This window comes from Rhinopithecus roxellana, chromosome 12 (assembly GCF_007565055.1).
Source record: "Rhinopithecus roxellana isolate Shanxi Qingling chromosome 12, ASM756505v1, whole genome shotgun sequence".
Classification (NCBI taxonomy): Eukaryota; Metazoa; Chordata; class Mammalia; order Primates; family Cercopithecidae; genus Rhinopithecus; species Rhinopithecus roxellana.
The window spans coordinates 50,105,515-50,120,576 of NC_044560.1; the positions used below are offsets into that span (position 1 = coordinate 50,105,515).

The 15,062-nt window shown below is 46.1% G+C and overlaps 1 protein-coding gene across 1 annotated transcript; it reads left to right on the forward strand.

Annotated features, from left to right (window-relative positions):
- Positions 1-7,919: 7,919 nt before the first annotated feature.
- JUN (Jun proto-oncogene, AP-1 transcription factor subunit) lies at positions 7,920-11,188 on the forward strand. The gene has a single exon (XM_010365744.2). It carries the CDS (start codon positions 8,896-8,898, stop codon positions 9,898-9,900), a length of 1,005 nt encoding a protein of 334 aa, XP_010364046.1. The 5' UTR covers positions 7,920-8,895; the 3' UTR covers positions 9,901-11,188.
- The last annotated feature ends 3,874 nt before the right edge of the window (positions 11,189-15,062 follow it).

The following is a 15,062-nucleotide window of genomic DNA, read 5'->3' on the forward strand; positions in this document are numbered from 1 at the left end:
AGTAGAGAAAAGGCATCACCATAAATGTGATAATATATACAACAGTTATACATTCCTCCTTGACAAAAACCTTGAAGAAAATCCAAGAGGACTTCCACAAGGGGTCTGATGTATAAAAAAGATTTATTAGGTATCTTCCCTGTGCTAAGCATGCTAGATGCTATGGATACAGTGGAGACCAAGAGATATGGTTTTTCCATATTTTTGACACTTGGCATCTAGTGTGTGAAATGGACTTTAATAAGATAGTTTTTTAAAAAACAAAAAATACATAATTACATAAAGAAATATAGAATAATACTTTTTTAAACATTCTATTGTTAGGAGAAAATCACCATTTCCCCGGCCTCAGTTTTCCATGATGGGACATCTGCTAAAATAACCCTCTTATCCTTTCTTTCCATCCTTTACATATACTCCCCATGGGAAGAAAAGTAATTTGAGTTACCTGATTGCTGAGTTCACAAGAAAGACCCATGCATGCCCCCCTCAGAAACTGGCTCTCTCTTTTCAGAGTCAATTCGTCCAAAGGATGAATACTCTCACTGTACCTCTGGAGAAGGCCTGCAACTGTCCATCATTGCCAGGAACCAGTAGGTAAGTTTAATGCATGGGTGAAACATGGGTGCTATGGGTTGAATGTTTGTCTCCTCCAAACCTCATGTTGAAATGTGATCCCACCTGTTGGAGGTGGGGCCAAATGGGAGGTGTTTGGGCCATGGGAGTAGATCCTTCATGAATAGATTAATGCCCTCCCTGGGGGTGAGGCAGGGAGTGAGTTCTAACTATTCTCAGGAGAGCTGGATGTTAAAAAGAGCCTTGCACCTCCCCCTTTTCTCTCTTGCTTCCCTTTTGCCCATGTGATCTCTACACACCCAGAACCCCTTCACCTTCTTGCATGAGTAGAAACAGCCTGAGGCCCTTACCAGATGCAGATGCCCAATCATGAACTTTCAAGCAGCAGAATTAGGAGCCAAATACACCTTATTTTCACTTTATAAATTAGCAGCCTCAAGAATTCCTTCATAGCAACACAAAAGAGACTAAGACAACCAGGAAATAAACTGTGGCCTCCTGTTTGCCATACCCTCCAAACCAGTCTGTATTAACTTTCACATTGATATTTTGATCCCCACTCATCTGATTCCTGTGTCTAACTCTCAGTTGGTTCTTAACTCCTGAAGGTAAGAAAGGGGTGTTCATAATCCTTCTCAAAGAAAAGTTATAGGGACTTATGAGAGTATAAGGAGAAATCGAATTTACATGCAGAGAGGGCACATTAGGAAAAATCACAGAGAGCCTCTTTGTCATTTAAGCTAACATTCAAAGAAAGATAGAAATTGGCCAAAAACAAGGAAGGGTTAAGAGGGCTCTTATAAAGGTTCTTAGACAACAAGCAGTTTGTCTTATTTGAGGAATAAATGAAGGCTAGTGTGGGAGTCATCAGGACTGGTCACCATAGGATTGTGCTTCCTGGTCCCCTTGTGGCTTGGCTGGGCTGGGCCATGAGACTGGTTTTAGTCAATAAATGTGTGAGAGGTGACATGTGACATTTTTAGGAAAAGACACTTAATTGCTGAGATGAGACTCTTCAAAGTTGCCTTTCCTTCTACCATGAGATCTGAAATGTTCCTGAAGGTGGGTGTTCCATCAGCCTGGGTCCTAGAGGAAGGTGATGTGATCAGAGGGCTTGCCAACCCTTGATGGACATATAGAAGGAGCAAGAAAAAAAAAAAAAAAACTTATTTCTTAAGTCACTGAGGTTTGGGAAAAAAAGATTTAATTATAGCATATGAGCATGTAGGAACAAGAAAAACCTTTATTTCTTAAGTCACTGAGGTTTGGAAATATTTTTAATCATAGCATAACTTAGGCTATCCTGATTGATTCCGCCATAGGCAGTATGGCTGGAGAAAAGTGGGATGAGAAGTCCTAGCTCTTTTAAGCTAATAGGATGCCTTTAAGGAGGCTTCAGCAGGGGAATTTGACATTTTCCAAATATTATGTATTAAAACAAGGTACTATTGCTACTCAATCATTAAAAAAACCCCTTCATTCCACTATGGAAAAGGCTATTTTTAAAAAATCCATCAGCAAGCATTTACTGAGCACCTTCTATACTTCCAAATACCACGCTCTGTATTAAGCATTGGAGATACAAAATAAGAATAAGACACAGTTGCTGGATTTAGAGTCAGGGATTTAAGAAGACATTTACAAGATCATGTGAAAAACTTTCTCTACTTCAGGTATGTACCCAGTATGGTGACAGCCAAACAGGATAATAACTATTCGAGCTGAAGCACGAGATGGAGTGAGGGAAAGCTTCAGAGGTAGTGATTATTTGAGCTGGCTCCTGAAGGGTGAATAGGAGTTTGCCAGGTAGCCTTTTGATTAGGGATAAAAGTACATGCAAAGACAGGAAACTGTCAGAGGGATGGAAAATGTTTGGGGTGGCAGCGACTCAGAGGAATGGAGGGAATGTGGAGTGGAGGGTGTGGTAGGCTGCAATAGTATTCAAAAATACTTGCTGCCCCTCCTCACTGACATCAGGCTCGGTCATGTAAATTGCTCTCAGCATAAGCTTTAAGAGTCATGCTCTTTTCTCTCTGCCATGACAGTAATGTTTTGGACAGAGGGTGTCTCATTAACCAAGGTCTTTGAGCAAAGATAATGTGTGTAAATCAGAGTCACAGCCAACTTATGGTAGATGTATTAGTCTGTTCTCACACCACTAATAAAGACATACCTGAGATTGGGAAATTTATAAAGGAAAGAGGTTTAATGCACTCACAGTTTTACATGGCTGGGGAGGCCTCACAATCATGGCAGAAGGCAAAGGAGAAGCAAAGGCACATCTTACATGGTGGCAAGCAAGAGAGCTTGTGCAGGCGAACTCCCATTTATAAAACCATGAGCTCTTATGAGACTAATTCACTACCATGAGAACAGTATGGGGGAAACTGCCCCCATGATTCAATCTGACCCCATCCTTGACATGTGGGGATTATTACAATTCAAGGTGAGATATGAGTGGGGACACAACCAAACCATATGAGTGGACATGCAATATGAGTGAGAAACAATTCTGTGGTTGTAACCAGTAAGACTTTTGGACAGCTAACACAGCATAACCTAGAGTATACGGAAGTGTGCATTTCCAGCTCTTTGACTTCCAGGTACCTAGTAGGATTGCACTTTCCTGCACCCCTTAAGTAAGGCATGGTCATGTGACTAATTTTAGCCAATAACATGTAAATACAATAAAAAAGTGTTATTCCTAGGAGGGAGCTTTTAAAGCCAATATGAGTTCACCAAAGTGATGGAATAATTGTTGAAGCATGTGTCAAGATGAAACCTTCTTCAGACTAGGTTTCTAAATGAGCATATTAAGCAGAGCCCCATGAACTTGAACATGTAGTATGAGCAAAATATAAAATTTACTGTTAAGCCACTGAGATTTTAGGATTGTTTGTTATGGCGTAACCTAAACCATCCTGACTGATATAAAAATTAGCTCCTAGATATGGGTTAGTATAGTAACAACAATAAGCATAACAACAATAAAACTAAACAATCATTTAGAGGGAGATAACTAAGAACACTGCTATCAGAAGCTGAAGGGATGGTGATCTGTTTGGTAAACAGATCACCTGTGATAATCCAGAAGGCAGATCATGAACCTGATGAACTAAAGCAAAGGACTGTAAAACAGAAAGTGAGTAGTGTGTGTTGGTGGCTGTTGGATGCATTCTGAAAGTTACCACAAGCTATTCAAAGATGAACTCAGAAAAATTTGGCCTGTTTGCAATTAGGAATGAAATGGAATAGAGAAAATCTATAAATCCAGGGATTTATACATCATTAAAAGAGGCAATTGTTTCCCAGTCCCAACTAGTAAAATATAAAATCAAGAAATACTTCTAGCAAGAAAGGACCTGGAAGAAACTCAGCTTTGAAGTAAGGATCAAGTCACAAAGTATGAACCTACTATTAAAACCTCAGGATAGGAGGCCGAGGAAGGTGGATCACCTGAGTTCGGGAGTTCGAGACAAGTCTGACCAACATGGAAAAATCCCATCTCTACTAAAAATACAAAATTAGCCAGGCGTGGTGGTGCATGCCTGTAATTCCAGCTACTCAGGAGGCTGAGGCAGGAGAATCGCTTGAACCTAGGAGGTAGAGGTTGCAGTGACCTGAGATCGTACCATAGCACTCCAGCCAGACCAACAAGAGCAAAATTCCATCTCAGAAAAAAAAAAAAAAACAGGATCAATTAAGATCTTACCCAGCATCTGCTTTCAACTGGACAAAATGGCTCTGGGAAAAGGAAGAAAGGTCTAACTCTCCTACCAAAACCCAATAAGCCCAAAGTGCTCAAAATCAAGTGAAGAGCAAGAGAGTAAGACAGCAAAAGAGAGACAGAGGAGTCAACAGGCAGGATAGCAGGAAAGCAAAGAGATATGGCAAACCAAAGAAGTATGTCTGGAAAAGAACTTTGTGGCTATTGGCACACGGAACACCTTATATCAGATAGATAAGAAGCCTACCTACACATATTCAATACTTAATGTCACTCTCCCCAACTTTTAAAAGCTTATTTAAAAGTATATTTTCCAATGCCTGCTTTAGCTGTGGAAAAGCAAGACTCTCCGAAGGCAAACTCAGGAATCATGGAAAACAATGGACAGGGCAGCTTGGTGCTGTGACCACATGGGTCTTTAAGGTTGTCTCCCTTGAAAAAAGAACAAGGGGAAGGAGATAAGACCGAACATTTGGTGAACAGAAAGGGAGACAGAGTCTTTAGTGTTATTCCCCAAATATTCCTGGAGATCCTTTTGAGACACCTGGTAGGATTATAGTGATCTCAAGTTAGGCATGGCCATGTAACTGCTTTGGCCAATGATGTATGAGCAGAAGTGATGTCTGCCATTTCCAGGTGGATGCTCTGACAGCCATGATGTTCTCCGAGTTCCTTCCCCACAGTCAGGATAGCCTTGAAAATGGGTATCAAGACAAGGCCTCCTTGAGCCTGAGCCCTTGAGTGGCTACAATGAGCAGAGCTACCCTGCCAACCTACAATGGTCATGTAGCGGAAATGACAAACTTTCACTGGAATAAACCACTGATATGTTAGGGTTGTTTGTTAGGGGAGTACAACACTGCCTTTCCTGACAGAACTGGGAGTGACAGATAAGGCTGGAGAGAGAAGTTAGATTGCGAAAAGCCCCTTCTCCCAGGCATAGGAATCGGAACACTCCTGGTTGTAAGGAAAAGCCAATGAAGGCTTCCAAGCAGGGGCGTTAACATGAACAGATTTGTTATTTTTTTTGGATGAAATATGCTATTTCTCAACATAAGGAGAAGATCAGCCTACTAAACCACATGAGGCACAGAGGAACACACAGAACGCTTAGGTAAAAGATATATATTTATACAAAGTCCTAAGTCTTGAAATTTCTAAATACAGGAGCTCTGAACGGAGTTATAGTCAGAGGATCAGGCAAGAAAATTTCTTTTATGCCACAAACGCTATTTCCTCTGCAGATAACTAATACTCCACAAGAAAGTTTGCCAGAGTAGAGAAAATACAAAGGAATGTAACACAGACCTGAGGTCAACTTCCAGGTGCCTGTGTGACCCGAACAAAGATACTTAACCTCTCTGGGCCTATTTCCTCACATGTTAAATCTGGTAATAATATATGTCTCTCAAGATAGTTGTGGGGAGAAAATAGCATATTTAAATTACTTAGGAGAATGCCTGGCAGATAAGTGTTTAATACATGAAACTTATTTTTATTACTGTTATAAAAAATATTTAGAACACCAGCTCCCTGATTACAACAGAAAATTATTCAGGGCAACAGACAGAGAAGAATGTTCTCTCCTTGAGGAAGTAACTGGATCTTGTCACTACTGTAAACTTACCCCTCCTCCTCCCCAGCTTAGCGCCTGGCTCACAGTAGGCTTTCAGTTACCCTCTGCAGATCAGTGAAAGCTAGGTGAGTGCCCGGAGTGAAGAAAAGTTGGCAGGTTTCCCACTGATACCAGCTGCTGTTGGTTTCTGAACACTCAAAGCCGCAAATACCTTAGGGCTGGGGGCAATGAACCCTAGGCTGAATTCCAAATTCAGAAACAGTGAAGTCTCAATTTAGAACCTAGGAACTTAAACTGCTGCAGGTCCAACTTCAAGCCCCAGTTCTAGACAGAGGCTTGGGAAAGAGCTGACTTCTAACCCTGTTCCCCCTCTCCTCCTCCCCTCGATGCTTCTCACAGGAAAGTACACCTGGTCCTGCCAAATCGCACTCTTATATCCTGGCATCCTATCCAGGCTCTGCGAGGATGGAAACCGCGAGGCAGGGGAGGGATGCGGGCTGTTTGCCCACCACCTCCCTAGTGCTGCAGGCGACCCTGTCACACTAACTCACGGCAGCCCGGTGATGTGGACGGTACCGGCCCCACCTGCAGATGAGGGAAATGAAGCTCAGAGGAGTTCTGTGATTTGCTCGCTTCACACTGTTGCAGCCTGGCCACGAAAGAACCAGGATTCCCGACTTCGGGATTCTTTCCACCACACACTTTCGTCCCTAAGGGGTGGGGCGCGCGGGGAGGATAAAATAACAACCGCGGAAAAGGAACCACTTACATGTGTCTAGCGCTTCCTAGAGGCTACTCAGGATATGTGCCCACTACCCGGCCGGGAAGGCAGAGATTTGAAGTCCAGGTTCTACCCAGGGCTCCTGAGTTCTACTGCGTTACTTTATGCGAGTGTCCGCCGCCTTCTGAGCTTGTTTTCCCGGAAGCAACTCGGCGCGGATGGAGAGAGTGTGTGTGCGTGTGTGTGTGTGTGCGCGGGCGCGCGAGTATGTTGTGCGTGTTGTGTTAAGCGTGCGTGTTGTCCGAGGGCGGGGAGTAGACTAACACCGGGGTTCCCCGAGTTTCGGATCGCCTACACGCTTGTTCCCATCTGGACCCTGTTACCCACTAATTGCGCCCACAATAAAAACTGCCCCTCGGAGGCAAAGCTGTCATCCCCCGCGCCCTTTCCCCTACGGCCCCGGAGGATGAAGTGGGGTGCAACGGAGACTCAGCTGAGCGTCCAGTTTCGGGCAATACAAATCTCTCAGCTTCTAGGAGCAGCCAGACAACCCTGCGGACCATCGCTCCTGAACTTGACCGAGAGGCAAACTTCGGAGCGTTCCTCAATGTGGGGGGCCAACTCTCGGGAGACCGCCCCCAAACTTAAGCCCCCTTAGGCTCGCCCCCAACTGGGATTTCACAGAGCCACCTTAAGGGCGGTGCTCCCGCCCCCCGGAAGTGCGGGGGGGGCGGCGGACCTGGACTCTCAGCCTCCCGCCCCGCGCGGTGGCGGACGCCGGTGGATGACTTCGAGCCCCACAAGTGGGAAAACACCACCACCTCTCACCCGCACCCTTGACCCAAAACAACTGGCCGGGTTCCCTGGCCTCCCGGGTCCCCGCATTCCCTGCATCCCAGTCCGCAGCCGTGAACTTGAGCCCCCTCCGTCAGAGGTTGCAAGCGTCCGCCCGCTCGCGGCAGCCACCGTCACTAGACAGTCAAACCCCAAGACGTCAGCCCACAATGCACCGGGCGGGCCGGGAAAAACGGCCCGGGGAGGGGACCGGGGAAGAGAGGGCCGAGAAGCGTGCGGCAGGGGGGAGGGTAGGAGAAAGAAGGGCCCGACTGTAGGAGGGCAGCGGAGCATTACCTCATCCCGTGAGCCTCCGCGGGCCTAGAGAAGAATCTTCTAGGGTGGAGTCTCCATGGTGACGGGCGGGCCCGCCCCCCTGAGAGCGACGGGAGCCAATGGGAAGGCCTTGGGGTGACATCATGGGCTATTTTTAGGGGTTGACTGGTAGCAGATAAGTGTTGAGCTCGGGCTGGATAAGGGCTCAGAGTTGCATTGAGTGTGGCTGAAGCAGCGAGGCGGGAGTGGAGGTGCGCGGACTCAGGCAAGCAGACAGACACAGCCAGCCAGCCAGGACGGCAGTATAGTCCGAACTGCAAATCTTATTTTCTTTTCCACCTTCTCTCCAACTGCCCAGAGCTAGCGCCTGTGGCTCCCGGGCTGGTGTTACGAGGAGTGCCCAGAGAGCCTGGTCTCCAGCCGCCCCCGGGAGGAGAGCCCTGCTGCCCAGGCTCTGTTGACAGCGGCGGAGAGCAGCGGTACCCACGCGCCAGCCGGGGGAAGTCGGCGAGCGGCTGCAGCAGCAAAGAACTTTCTCGGCCGGGAGGACCGGAGACAACTGGCCCAGAGTCCCGGAGCGAACTTTTGCAAGCCTTTCCTGCGTCTTAGGCTACTCGGCGGCGGTAAAGACCAGGAGGCGGCGGACAGCCACGCGAAAGAAGAAGGACGTGCGCTTAGCTTCGCTCGCACCGGTTGCTGAACTTGGGCGAGCGCGAGCCGCGGCTGCCGGGCGCCCCCTCCCCCTCGCAGCGGAGGAGGGGACAAGTCGTCCGAGTCTGGGCGGCCGAGACCTGCCGCTGGTCGGCCTCTGCGGGGTCGGCACTGATCCGCGCCGCCGGGAGAGCCGCTGCTCTAGGAAGAGAGTTCGCCCGCGGACTTCAAGGACCGCGGCGCCCGAAGAGCGCTCAGTGAGTGACCGCGACTTTTCAAAGCCGGGTAGCGCGCGCGCGAGTCGACAAGTAAGAGTGCGGGAGGCATCTTAATTAACCCTGCGCTCCCTGGAGCGAGCTGGTGAGGAGGGCGCAGCGGGGACGACAACCAGCGGGTGCGCGCGCTCTTAGAGAAACTTTCCCTGCCAAAGGCCCCGGGGGGCACGGGTGTCCCCCGCTTGCCAGAGCGCTGTTGCGGCCCCGAAACTTGTGCACGCAGCCCAAACTAACCTCAGGTGAAGTGACGGACTGTTCTATGACTGCAAAGATGGAAACGACCTTCTATGACGATGCCCTCAACGCCTCGTTCCTCCCGTCCGAGAGCGGAGCTTATGGCTACAGTAACCCCAAGATCCTGAAACAGAGCATGACCCTGAACCTGGCCGACCCAGTGGGGAGCCTGAAGCCGCACCTCCGCGCCAAGAACTCGGACCTCCTCACCTCGCCCGACGTGGGGCTGCTCAAGCTGGCGTCGCCCGAGCTGGAGCGCCTGATAATCCAGTCCAGCAACGGGCACATCACCACCACGCCGACCCCCACCCAGTTCCTGTGCCCCAAGAACGTGACAGACGAGCAGGAGGGCTTCGCCGAGGGCTTCGTGCGCGCCCTGGCCGAACTGCACAGCCAGAACACGCTGCCCAGCGTCACGTCAGCGGCGCAGCCGGTCAGCGGGGCGGGCATGGTGGCTCCAGCGGTAGCCTCGGTGGCAGGGGGCAGCGGCAGCGGAGGCTTCAGCGCCAGCATGCACAGCGAGCCGCCCGTCTACGCCAACCTCAGCAACTTCAACCCAGGCGCGCTGAGCAGTGGCGGCGGGGCGCCCTCCTACGGCGCGGCCGGCCTGGCCTTTCCCGCGCAACCCCAGCAGCAGCAGCAGCCGCCGCAGCCGCCGCACCACCTGCCCCAGCAGATGCCCGTGCAGCACCCGCGGCTGCAAGCCCTGAAGGAGGAGCCTCAGACAGTGCCCGAGATGCCTGGGGAGACGCCGCCCCTGTCCCCCATTGACATGGAGTCCCAGGAGCGGATCAAGGCGGAGAGGAAGCGCATGAGGAACCGCATTGCTGCCTCCAAGTGCCGAAAAAGAAAGCTGGAGAGAATCGCCCGGCTGGAGGAAAAAGTGAAAACCTTGAAAGCTCAGAACTCGGAGCTGGCGTCCACGGCCAACATGCTCAGGGAACAGGTGGCACAGCTTAAACAGAAAGTCATGAACCACGTTAACAGTGGGTGCCAACTCATGCTAACGCAGCAGTTGCAAACATTTTGAAGAGAGACTGTTGGGGGCTGAGGGGCAACGGAGAAAAAAAATAACACAGAGAGACAGACTTGAGAACTTGACAAGTTGCGACGGAGAGAAAAGAGAAGTGTCCGAGAACTAAAGCCAAGGGTATCCAAGTTGGACTGGGTTGCGTCCTGACGGCGCCCCCAGTGTGCACGAGTGGGAAGGACTTGGCGCGCCCTCCCTTGGCGTGGAGCCAGGGAGCGGCCGCCGGCGGGCTGCCCCGCTTTGCGGACGGGCTGTCCCCGCGCGAACGGAACGTTGGACTTTTCGTTAACATTGACCAAGAACTGCATGGACCTAACATTCGATCTCATTCAGTATTAAAGGGGGGAGGGGGAGGGGGTTACAAACTGCAATAGAGACTGTAGATTGCTTCTGTAGTACTCATTAAGAACACAAAGCGGGGGGGAGGGCTGGGGAGGGGCGGCAGGAGGGAGGTTTGTGAGAGCGAGGCTGAGCCTACAGATGAACTCTTTCTGGCCTGCCTTCGTTAACTGTGTATGTACATATATATATTTTTTAATTTGATGAAAGCTGATTACTGTCAATAAACAGCTTCATGCCTTTGTAAGTTATTTCTTGTGTTTGTTTGGGTGTCCTGCCCAGTGTTGTTTGTAAATAAGAGATTTGGAGCACTCTGAGTTTACCATTTGTAATAAAGTATATAATTTTTTTATGTTTTGTTTCTGAAAATTCCAGAAAAGGATATTTAAGAAAATACAATAAACTATTGAAAAGTACTCCCCTAACCTCTTTTCTGCATCATCTATAGATACTAGCTATCTAGGTGGAGTTGAAAGAGTTAAGAATGTCAATTAAAATCACTCTCAGTGCTTCTTACTATCAAGCAGTAAAAACTGTTCTCTATTAGACTTTAGAAATAAATGTTCCTGATGTACCTGCTTCTATGGTCAGGTTATACTCTTCTTCCCCCAGCTATCTATATGGAATTGCTTACCAAAGGATAGTGCGATGTTTCAGGAGGCTGGAGGAAGGGGGGGTGTTGCAGTGGAGAGGGACAGCCCACTGGGAAGTCAAACATTTCAAAGTTTGGGATTGTATCAAGTGGCATGTGCTGTGACCATTTATAATGTTAGTAGAAATTTAACAATAGATGCTTATTCTCAAAGCAGGAATTGGTGGCAGATTTTACAAAAGATGTATCCTTCCAATTTGGAATATTCTCTTTGACAATTCCTAGATTAAAAGATGGCCTTTGCTTATGAATATTTATAACAGCATTCTTGTCACAATAAATGTATTCAAATACCAATAACAGATCTTGAATTGCTTCCCTTTACTACTTTTTTCTTCCCAATATACTGAAGCTTTTATTTTTAGTTGCTGAGGTTAACATTGCTGCAATCTGAAGTGACTTGAAAATTAAGAAGCAAAGAATTTGGGAAGAGTCAAACTGGAAGTTGTGATCTGAATGAAACAGTCTCCGAATTTCATTAATTCCCTCCTCTCTACTACCACCCCTTACCCCCCAATAAATACCTATGCCTAAGGAAAGTAGCAGTTTAGCATTTTGGATCTGTCTATAGTTTATTTCTTAATTTCTTTCTCAAATAATCAACCTTGTTTAAATAATTATAGAATCAGTCTCAAAAGATAGTAATCTAATACTATGGAAAAGATTCACAAGAGAAAACATGAACACCAACTCAATGATTACATGCATAAATCAAACCTCAGCTCTGGGGAAATGGGAAACTTAAATTCTGACTACAGATATAACTTCGGAGATCAACAAGGCAGTGCTCAACAAGGGAACAATTTTTTGCTTGGTTGCTTTTCATCCCAAGAGCCAGTGTGATTATCAGGCAGCAAAAGCAATTTGATATCCAGGAATATTTCACAAACCACTAATTGAGGCAGGGCTGTTTGCTCATTAGCAGTGTTCTAGTACCCAATAGGTCTGGGAGTGCTAATATCCTGCCTGTAGCTGTAAATCCAAATACACAAAGAGTTTCTCCTTAGGAGTATCTCTAGGAGTGGAAGAGATTGGACAGGCTTGTTAGCTTCGGGTATACTCTCCCTTGTAATAACACTTCTTGAACAAAGGGTTACTGGGAGCAGAGCCCGGTTTGCCAAACTGAATTTGCCGATGTCAGCAACCCGGAAGGTGAGATGATTTTGACCATATGTAGAAATAGCAGAGGGACAATAAAGCACTTTGGGGTGGGGCTCTGTGGAAGCTAAACAAGAGCCAACTAGAAAAAATAAGCAGGCTGGGGAATTAATTACCTGCAAAGGTAGACTAAGCCCAGACAACAGTACAGCACAGAAAAGCCACACCACTCCCCAGTTTGCTTTAGATTTCAGTGTTTAAAAAAAAAAAAAAAAAAAAAAAAGTCTGAAACTCAGGCCTCAGGCCTATCCCCATGCTTGATTGTTTCAATTAATATTCTAAATGTATATTCTTGAAATTCTAACCATTCTAACCAAAAGGGGTGAAAATAAATAATTGTGGTAGAGGAAATTAACCATGATCTCTGGTAAATTTTGGAGACAAAAGATTAACTGCTTATAAACACTTAATGGTTAACTTCATTATGGACCTTCAATGAGTTAATCTTTAGGTAACACTAATAGTTGGAGCAGATGAAGCTAGTGACACATAGTCATTAATCCTCTTAATTTGTTTTACATCTATATATGTTACATATATAAAATAATTCAATCAGGGACATAATCCTCTGTATCTATCAAGACAGAGGGTTCATGAACTCAATGAAAATGCCCAGAAAGTTGGGTGTGTGTGTCTGTACACACTCTTCTGAGGAGAGAGATTATTGCTTTTATTTGACCTTCCCAGAGTTCCATGACTCAATAAAAAAAAAAAAAAAAAAGAATTGATAAACCATGAACTGACCAGCTTACATGCACACTATCAGAAACATATCTTTGTATGAATCTAAATCCTATGCTCTTTCACCCCTTCATGTTTCTGCTTGCATCTATTTGCCTGGAATACCTTTCCTTCTAGTTCAACTGATAAATCCTACCCATTCTTCAAGTCTTGGCATAAATGACACCTTCTCTGTAAAGCTTCTGTTGGTAACTCCATCTTCAAAGGGAATTAATAATTCCCTAGTGAGCATGATAACATTTCATGAAAAATCCTATGATAGCACTTACCAAAATGTGTTATGAACCTCTGTGTCTCCCGGTCAGAACCCTATCCTCTTCATCAATGGACTCCCAAACTTTTAATGCGGCGCCTGGCATATAGTAGATGTTCATGAAATAAACATTTGATGACTGAAAGAACAAGTGAGCTCAAATCCTCCTCCAACATAATTCCAAGTCTCAGTTTCTTCTAGTAAATATACTTCATTTCCAGGTGCATAACTCGCGATAGATCAACCCTTGCCTCCTCAAAGTCAAACCTGGCCAACCCTCAAGTTCTAAAGCCTAGTTCTTAGTGAGTGTTCTTAAAAGAATTAAGCTGTTAACACATTCATACATCCAGCCACACACAATGTCCCTTCCTGCCTCCACTAATACAAGTGGGCATCTTCTTACATTAAATGGGTCTGCCTGAAACATTAGTTTTAAAGGTAGAAACGAAGGAGGATAGTAATTGTGTCCTTGGGCAGGCACAAAAACAGTTCCAGATGTGTCTTCATTAAAAACAACCAGCTTTATTGGTAATGACAGAGAGGACTTTCTGTTAGTAAAGTTAGACATATTTCAGGGGTCCAGAAATTAGTACCCAATGTTTGCTTGCTGAGACAGGAATCATGCTAATCCATCTATTCTTCCGTTTCATTTCATTACTAGAGAAGTGCATTGGTTGAACCAAGGAAAGAGACCATGACTTCTAGTTTGATTGCCCCTTGCCTCCTCCACCTACCTCTATGGTGGTCAAGTAGGATCTCATAGAAGAGGGGAAGGTTAGAAGCTGGGATGGCCCCAGAATGTAAAACTATTATTTCCGAACTCTAGAATCTAACTTGAGTTCTTTGGTTTTGGACTTTTGGACATCATAAAGCAGGGCATTCCTCTGGTCCTGGGCCTCTTTGGGACCCTGTGCTTGGCTGTGGGGATTCAATGATGAGCAAAATATAATCCCTTCTCAGGGAACTCACGTTCTGGTAGAGTGGAATGTGGAGATGAAATAGAAACTATTCTAATTGAACAAGATATATGCTATAAGAAAAAGGTGCCAGATGGGAGCAGAAGGAGGCATTATTAGAAAATGCTTTATGGGAGAGGTGACATTTGAGCAGATCCAGTGGGCCTTACCAGGCAGAAAAGATTGAGAAGAAACTTGTGTGCAAAGGCAGAGAAGTATGAGAAAACGTCTTGTGTTTAGGGACCTGAAAGCTGCTTAGAGAAGCCTGAAACAAAGGTGCGAGAAGAAAACTGAAGGGAGAAGAGGCAGGGAAGTTGAAGGCTTGGGTTGAGAATTAATATCCTTTCCATGTTATCCTATAAGTGATGGAGAAAGTAGGTGAATTTGAAACAGAGTGGGGACATAACACCCTCAAGTTGAGAAAAGTTCATGCTGGCAACAGTTTGGAGGATGCAGAAGAGGCTAGGTAAGGGATGAAATGCCAAAGATAGGTTTTTACTTTTATTTAGAATGCCCGTGGTATTTAAAGTAGTCTTAGAGTTGGGGAAGAAATGGGAAGAAGACGGTTTGGTCCAGGCTACATCATGTCACCTTTCTTCTTATGCAACTTTCTGACGAGTTAGGCCTAAAGCGGGATACCAGGAGATTTACTTTCCTCTTATGCTACTTGTTCCATGCTTACGTTTTCCTCTCCTTTGGTTTCATTTGATACCTGAAAGAAAATCATCTTACAAAATGGTCTAGAGCCCACCTGTTCAGAGTCAGGAAGCTCAAATAAACAGATGTGAATGAAACAGACCTGCAACTGTGTAGGCCAGGCCTTCCAGGGTTACGGGACAGAGTTGGTCCTCACTGCTGCAAGACCAAACTTGACTTCATCTGGTCACCTAGAATTGATTTAAGCTCAATGAGGCTAGTTGACCCAAACTTAAACTCTTTGATATATAAACAAATTCTGTTGGGGAACTGATAATAACATTTTACATTCCCGTAGCACTCATTTTCTACTACTAGTAATATTGAAATCCTATTTTGTGCCAGAAACCAGGAACACAGAAGAATG